Raw genomic sequence first — 9,074 nt, 5'->3', positions numbered from 1 at the left:
ATAGTTTACTTGTACCTGGTTGATTTGAAACTACAACATTTGATGTACTGGGAAATGAGAATGCACTAGGCGATTTCATATTAGCTGGAGAAGGAGGCCTACTCTTAACTTGTTTACTTTGCAAATCTACAGTACGAGCAATGATAGAAGGCAACATATTTATCATTTCATACAACAAGGTCAATGATTTTCCTTGTTTATCTGGTGTTATTGTTGGAAAGGCTTTCAAAGATTGTTCAATCACTGAAATGAAATGAAGAATCTTCGATTCTAATTTCACAATTTCTTTTCTAGTCAGTTCCGACATGGATTCAAGTTCTTCCAATAAATATAGAATTCGAGAGCTAATTCTTTTATTGTGCTATGAGATCTTAACGTTCATAGGACACTTGTCTACGTTCAGTGAGGTCAGCGATTTTGTCTAAACAAAGTTCTCAGACAATCAACTGTCTGACTTTGCATTTCCGATCTATCTAAACCTAGGATTTCCAATTCGAACAGAAGTTCATCTTTTACTAATACATCTGGGTTAATTTTATGAAAAAAAAATGAATTAATTACACGGTTACTTGTGAATGCCGTTTTCACTATCTCCAGTGTAACCGCCATGTTATCCTATTATAATCAAATCTACTAATTATTAATACTTATTACTTCTACACAATTGAAAAGCTTGATAAATCAATATCACTAAAATTTTTCCTTTAGATAAATAAATGGAACCTGATAGTCTGGAAACCGCTACTCATTAAATCACTTAAAAATTTCATTAATTTAATAATATTCCATCAGAATTCAATTTTCCCATTTCAATTTAAATTTCCAATTCCAACAAAAATAGGACCAGAAAATTCACTAATTACCACGTTCTGCTACCAATTTTATAGTGTCTTTTGAGAACCTAAATTCTCAGACAACTATAATTAGTGGAAATCATGCTAGACCCCGATAGTGGAGGGGTCAGTGAAATTTCTAGTACTATTCTAGTGGTGAGGAATTCGAAATAAAAATTTTGACGATTAATTGCCTCTATATTAAATATTTAAATTCAAACAACACTTACAATAAATACTTTCTTCAATTAAAGATTATCTTTGTCTTTAAGAGAAATTTAATTACTTTTACGTCTTTAAGAGACCAAAATTTAAGGGACACATTGAATTCTGGTGGGGAAAGATCAAGTACTCATCTTGTAGTTGTCGTCGCGATGTCCGGAGTCCCTGGCGGAGATGGATGAAGGGTGAAGATGATTAGTCGTCCTCCAGGAATGTTCAGGCGTCGCGGCGACAGATCCAAAAGGGAGTTAGTCTTGTTCTCTCCTCATCAGCGTTCAATGACGTACGATTCCATCCATGGTTGGAAGAAGTCGCCGGCCCTTTTACAATGGAAATTCTCAGCCCGATACAGAAACCTGATGACAAATTACAACAGAATTAGAAACATAATAATTACCAATATCTAATAGGATTGTATTCAATGATGATCTAGGTAGATCATCAAATAAATACAATTCACCGCTTCTATGAGGAAATAAATAATATTATTAACATACATAAATTGAACACTTATAAATCATATTCAATGACAATAATGAAAATACTCACCAAAATGGGTATTGAAGATGCGTAGTATAGAGGGAATCAATCGTCAATTATCTCAACTATCCCATAGCTATAAGGGGGACTTTACTTCTAAATATTACTCTTACATTAAATGTCCGATTTACTTGGACAATCAATTATTAAATTCTCCTGGAGAGAATGAGAATGTACCCCCAAACGAAAACATATTACTGGAAATTGTAAGAAATCTCAAGAAACAGTTAACACTCTGACAGCTGGGATTAGAATGATTGCTCTCCTAGTTTTCAGAGGCTTCCAGACTGGTCAGTTTTACCATCACACTTTGAAATATTTACCCGATCGCCGGTGAATTTCTCTTTGCCCACTCTCTTTCTCCTCAGTAAGCAAGGAAGGTGATACGTTCAAGCAAGAAGGAAACTAGGCGAGAAAAGTTATTTCCCTTTTGCAAGTTTAGAACTATGGGATTGATTCAGCATACTTCTGGCGTCTAGATCGTCGTGAGAACAGATAATTCCAAGTGGGATCGTGGGAACCAAGGACTTTAATAAGATTCTGATCGTAATTATAACGATTTTAGAAATGCTGGCTAAGTTGCCAATGAACAAGAATAAATTTACTATCTTCATGGGAACTGAAAACTACTAACTTAAGATAGAATAAATTCCATTTAATAACTCAAAATTTTGGTACACTTATTGTTATACTATCGCCGCGGAAATCAACTAGTTTACCATTCTGATCAACTACTTGAATTACAATAGATTGAATTCTGTGCGTGTTTAATGGAAAGTAAATAATTGGCGATGGTGATTCATTTATTAGAAAACCAGGTGCAACCTTTGGTAGGAATTCGAAAATTGTATAAACCTCTTGCCCATTTCGATAACTGCCGCATGCAATATTACAAGTAACCTGGAACGATGTTATATTTGTAATGGATACTAAACGTTTAGAATAATGCCATTTATTTGCTGCAAGAATTTCTCTATCAAAACCGAGTATATCGGCTAGTGATGTGTTCATTGTTAAATCAACATCTTTATCCGCTTTCAATTCACATAGCATTGTCGTATTATTTCCTTGTATAATTAGATTTGAACTATCAACGTTCAATTTTCTCTTTATTTCATTTATTATACGATCAATTTCGTAGGAGCCTGTATCCAAATCAATCAAGCTATCACCATACTTAAAAGATGAGTTGACATTTTTAATTATATTCGGTACACTATTGTATGTCCATAAATTAATCAATCCAATTCCATATTGATAGCATGCGTCTAGCTCTAGTACAGTGGGAAGTACTTCAATTAGACAACTGCTGCTGCTACGGTCTTTAGATGATAATGTTATTACAACCATTGCGTACTACTACTACTGTTTTACCACCACCTTCTTTCATACACATCTACAAGTGAACTGTCTGCTATAACGCATCTGCAAGAAATAAAAGACAAAAATGACCGCATACATTACTATTTAGTGTTTGTAATTGATCATAATTGAAATAAATTTCAACATTTGGTTGTTGTTTGAAATAGTTTATCAATTGTATGGGCGGCTGTAAATTACCAATTGGATCAAAATAATATACTTTTTGTGCATGTTTTTTGTAAGCCACCCAGTGTGTTCCACTGTTCATGATCGAGTCTAAATTTATGATCGATTTTTCATTTAAATTAATTCTTTTTGGCAATGTATCAATCATATAAATACCACGCAATTTAATATCTAAAATATCAGCCCAATCTTGTAGATCATAATTTGACAGTGGTCCTTGTATATTAATCTTCATTTCCTCACTTTCTTTGGCGCTCTCCTCCTCGTCCTCTTCTTCTTTGTTGTCCTTCTTCTTTGTGAAGGTGTTTCAATGATTCTACCGCCTTTATACAAGGGTGCATATGGTCTTAAATAAAAACCTTGACCAGCTATGTGCTTACTTAAATGTTTAATTGCTTTTTGTCGTAAATGTGCACTTCTTTGTTCTTGTAGTGATGAATTATTTTTCCAACCTTCTCTTCTATTATTCCGCCGCCGCCTCCGTTGTACTCTACCCCCGCCAAAGGCAGCTTTAGCTTTGATCAAATTTGTAACTAAGTATGTGGCTGCTTTTTCAGTTAAAACCTGTGTTTGGATTTTTAAAAACAGACCATGCTTTATCAGCCAAAACGACGATCGGCCACATTTCGCGACGAATTATCACTATTCTGCGCATATGCTATATCATGCTCTTTACATGCTTCATCCAGACTATTTATTCCTTTGTCCCCCCTCCTTAATCTTTTATCTAATTTGGTGCCGGGTCCGCAAAAGTGGTAGGAGGGTATATGCAACTCCAGGGGTAATGTATCGACAATTTTATTAAGGGCGGTTGATGCAAATCCGCTAAGTTTCGATAAAATACCAGTACCAATTTTACGTCGCACTCGTCGACGACGACAAGTCTTTTTTGCTACCATCCTTTCAATAGCAATGTTGAAACCTGACTAAATAGAAATTAGTTAATCCCCTTAAGACCTGCTGTCGGCTCCGGCTCACTATCAAAAATATTACAAAGTTGTAATGTTGTTATTAGTAGAAAATTCGAAATACTATCACCAGACGATGGGTTTATGTTTATACAACTGTTCAATGCTGTATAATTGTTAAAAAAATTACAAATAACTTACGTTGATCATTCATATAAGCATACCATTTGTCTAGTCCATCATCAAATAATTTCGATGTTTTATAATTCATTTGAGATTGAACACATAGTTTTATATAAGATAATATATGTGCTTTATTATAAGCTTTTACGCTTAAATTGGCAGTACTGCTGCTGCTGTCTTTTACAGTTTGGTTTAATGATGAAAAATTTAACACATTTTCAACTCTAATATTGTGCAATGTACAAGTACTCAGAGTATAGTATAAGAGTAATATCATACTAATTGTGTATATTATGAATGTAACAAAAACTATGATTATTTTCATTTCTTGTCCTATTGACTTGACTCCCATCGTGTCTGCTGGCAAACTAAGTTTGCAGTGACATGCAACTGAACGCATTCATGTATGACGCATGTGTGCAGCTATGCATGACCATGAGTCATTAACCTTTGACTATAAATAGTCATGCAGAACAATGTTTGTACATCAGTTGTGCACAGTTGTTGATCACACACACACAAGGTAAGTTAAATGAAGTGCAATAATCAACATATATATATAATTTATTATATTTGAACAAGAAGAAAAAGAAACCTAATCCTTTAATTCAAATTGCCACAATTTAAAAAAAAAAATTTAAAATTTTAAATATTATTAATTTAAAAATGTTCCTCTGATCAGCTGAATCTACGGCCGCTGTCGCGACTGTCGATTCAGCCTTATATCAGAGGAACGACCTTCATTATGTACAACTTGCATTATTAAATTGTGGCAACCTGAATTAAATGACTGTACATTCGCACGCGTAATCTTAGCAGTAAATCTATGCGGCATGAATGTTTCAATTTCGGCATCTTCGTTGCCTCGACGCCCTACATTTGCTACCCTAATGATAACAGCATCCTTGTTGTAGGAGCGCACAACACGCGCACCTAAAACAGGATACTGAAATGCATCGGATAAATGTTTTAACACAATTGTACGATGTCGGGATGGATCTGAAAATCTTATCAGGCCATCGAAATCGAATTCATGACGCATAGAGTTAGATCCTAAGATTGCGCGTGGATGACTATAAGGATGAGCGGTGGAGGCAGCGGCGGCGGGGGGACAACCTTGTTGGTGTGATGTGAAGGCGGGGGGGATTCTTGTTGTGGTGGCGGGGGGTATCCGGACTTGTGATGTGACGGTGAAGGCGGGGGAGATTCTTGTTGTGGGGGCGGGGGGTATCCGGACTTGTTGGTGTGATGTGATGGTGAAGGCGGGGGGGATCGCAGCAGCTCGGGTGGCGGGTGGCGGCGACGTGTATATTACAAGCTGCTGGCAATGCGGCGATGAAGGGGGAGGGAGATCGGGGCTGGAAACCTGTTGCTGACGTCGATCGTTTGATGAAGTGGTTGCCAGAGGTTTTGCTCCTTGAGTTGCTTTTCAGCTCTGGTCAACAGTTCCATTAATGATTTTTTCTTCATCAACAGGTCGATGTCGGCAGGTGCAGCGTCGCTTCTCAATAGTTCAGCCTCCAGCATAGCCATTGCCCCGTCCTCGGACCACAACTCGTTAGTGTAAATGTCCTGTAGAAAAAATCAAGCAAAAATATATTTTTTTTTTTTTTTTTCAGTTGGTGATTGAAAATGTTGCCGCGAGCAAGAAAGCGTTGCATTCATTGTTCCAACAACAGTGACATCATCAACAGTGACAACAACGATAGTGATGAGAAGAAAGCGGTAAATTACTTTAAAGAAATCGATAGGCTTGACTCATTTTTTAAAGGTAATAAAACTATTTGGCCGCATCAATATCCAAAACCGAATCATTTAGCAGAGGCCGGCTTCTACTTTTTAAAAGTTTTCGATAGAACAAAATGTGTTTTTTGCAATGTAGTTTTGGAAAATTGGGAAGTGAGTGATTATGCTATTTTTGAACATAAAAAATGGTCACCGAAGTGCGGCTTCATAAACAATTATCTTGTTGGTAATATTCGTACAACGTCAACTTTTCAGAAAAACCCAGACTACAATGAACAATACGAACGTGAAAATTCATTTATGAAAATGGAATGTTTGCCGAAAAATTTCAAACAGTTAGCAAGTGAGGGATTTTATTATGGTATTGATTTTTCAAATTCGAATGGATTTGGTCTTATTTGCAGTGGTTGTCGTATGTGGGCAGACACATCGATCAATAAATACCAATTGAGGGATTTACACATTCAATCATCGCCAAATTGCGATTTTGTTAAAAAAAGTTGCGAAGCAGAAGAAGAAGAAGAAGAAGAAGAAGAAGAAGAGAAGAAGAAGAAGAAGAAGAAGAAGATGATGATAAAGACATAACCTATTAGCAGTGTGTGTGCGTGTGTGATAAGTATTCCAGTTTTAATTAGCAGTTAAGTGTGAAGAACAATAAAGACATGCGCCTAGAGTGGGCTAATCAGTTTTAGGGGACATTAGAAGAACATTATTTGTATGATAGAAGTATTCAGTTGAAAAAACTGATGGGATGACAGTGTTTTAATTAGCAGTTAAGTGTGAAGAACAACAAAGACATCCACCTAGAGTGAGCTAATCAGTTTTAGGAGCACATTAGAAGAACTTTATTTGTATGATAGAAGTATTCAGTTGAAAAAGACTGATAACATTAGTTTGCTAAATTTGTATGAGAAGAAAACTGACAACAAACAGAAAACTACTGTTGGATTAGAAGAATGTATTTCAAGTGAGTTTGCTAGTTGAGTAAATGGAAAATAAACTTACATTGGTTCCGCTGTTGTTTGGCGCTGTCATAGGCGAGGATTGATCTGCTGACATCGTCGTAGTGTTGTTGGAGTTTCAAACTGATACTAACAGAAGGACGCAGTTTTTCGTCATTATATATTATCAACTTGATGAATATAGATGGTAAGAAGTTCAAAGAAAGTATATCTGTTTTGTGCATATGTTGTATGCGAAATTTAGTACAGATGTGCGGAACACTGATAAGGAAACGTTTGCAAATTTCTTAAGGAACGGTCAAAATGTGTGCACCTTGCATGTCTCTGTAACGGACTTAACATCTGCTAGCTGAGTGAAAGATATTAATTTATTCATTGTGCAGTGCACATGCATACTTATATAATTATTGCAACCCCCACATGTTCTGCGTGATAACAAACTGACAGTTGATGGTACCGAGCGGCTCAAAATTATAAAAGCATCGAGCGACATGATATTGCTTGCATTCGATTATAGTGTGACGTTTCATGCACAGTGCAAATGGACAAGCAACAATCCGATAAAGCAGCAGCTGCAACAAGCGAAGAAGCAGTCACACCAACAAACAACACGTAAGTATAATGAACTATTTTTTTAATTAATTTACAAACTGTAAAAAATTAGCAACAAGTTTTGCGAGTGTTTTCATCGGCTGATTGAAAAACAAATATGATTAAAATGTTATACTCTAACAATCAAACTGAAAAAGCGGCAGTAAACAATTTGACTACTTTAATTTCTATTTTGAAAACAATTGTCTAACAACTGCAAACAAATATGCCGGCTGAGGAGGTAATAATTGTGCTTGAAGTAAACTGGAAAAATATACTATCTGATTTATGATCATTCATGCGTTTGCAAATAAATGTAAATTTTGAAAACAATTGTCTAACAACTGCAAACAAATATGCCGGCTGAGGAGGTAATAATTGTGCTTGAAGTAAACTGGAAAAATATACTATCTGATTTATGATCATTGTGCGTTTGCAAATAAATGTAAATTTTGAAAACAATTGTCTAACAACTGCAAACAAATATGCCGGCTGAGGAGGAGGAGGTAATAATTGTGCTTGAAGTAAACTGGAAAAATATACTATCTGATTTATGATCATTGTGCGTTTGCAAATAAATGTATACACACACACACACACACACACACACACACACACACACACACACACACACACACACACACACACACACACACACACACAGTCATTTTATTCTATACAATTATTTCATTCTATATGTTTGTTTTTCAGCCTGGTTGAGTCGATAGCGCACGACAAGGAGGTGGAGGTGGAAATGGCAAGTGAGGAATGGTGCGTGGTTGACAGCAGCGAATCGCCGCCGGCAAAACGTGTGCACTTTTCCACAGCGTGCGATACGCCAAAACGTGGCGGTCGGGGCCACGGCATTTATTTTGCCGATCAACGACGCGTCATCGCTCAGGGCAGAGGCCGCCAAATTGATGTGGCTGGTGTGAGCGCGGACTCATCATTGCAACAGTCCAGTCGCAATAGTGGTCAGCAAGCTGAAGCATCATCATCATCACTGATTCTGCTAGACGTGACAAACTCATCGCAACCGAGGATCGTGAACGCTACTGCTACTAACATCGACAACGAAGTTGAAAACATTGACCCGCAGGAAACAAGCTCTTCAAAGCGGTAAGACGGCAAAAACCTATTATTACTAATACTACTACTATTACTACTACTAGCAAAATCAAAAAACTATGGATTATACTATTGAACGAAGTACTAGCATAAATTCGAGTGCAGTTCGCTACAGATTTGTTTTTAGAAAAATATTCATTGATGTTGTTCAAACATTATTGCAAATTTTAAAGCCGAAAGTAATTGAATTAATTGTTGAAGAAAGTGATAATTTTGACAAAAATATTAAATGGTATTTTGTTACAACTGTTCAATTGAAAAAAGTAAATGTTGATAGCAGCGATCAATCGCAACAAGAAGAAATCGTTGAAACTATGACAAACGCATCGTTTTACAGTTATACGTCATTGTTAATTAATGTTGATGAACAATTAGATATTTTGCAAGACCAATTTATTAGTGGTGTAGAGAAA

The 9,074-nt window shown here is 36.2% G+C and overlaps 1 protein-coding gene across 1 annotated transcript; it reads left to right on the top strand.

The window, feature by feature from the left end:
- Nucleotides 1–5,773: 5,773 nt before the first annotated feature.
- On the top strand, nt 5,774–8,690 carry LOC120356692. Its single transcript, XM_039445656.1, has 2 exons — nt 5,774–7,554; nt 8,245–8,690. The coding sequence occupies exons 1-2, from the start codon at nt 7,484–7,486 to the stop codon at nt 8,654–8,656; spliced, it is 483 nt and encodes a 160-aa protein (XP_039301590.1). The 5' UTR covers nt 5,774–7,483; the 3' UTR covers nt 8,657–8,690.
- Nucleotides 8,691–9,074: the final 384 nt, after the last annotated feature.

This window comes from Nilaparvata lugens, unplaced genomic scaffold (genome assembly GCF_014356525.2).
Source record: "Nilaparvata lugens isolate BPH unplaced genomic scaffold, ASM1435652v1 scaffold7530, whole genome shotgun sequence".
Lineage (NCBI taxonomy): Eukaryota > Metazoa > Arthropoda > Insecta > Hemiptera > Delphacidae > Nilaparvata > Nilaparvata lugens.
The sequence above is the reverse complement of the archived record's forward strand: the minus strand, read 5'-3'. Positions and strand labels throughout refer to the sequence as shown.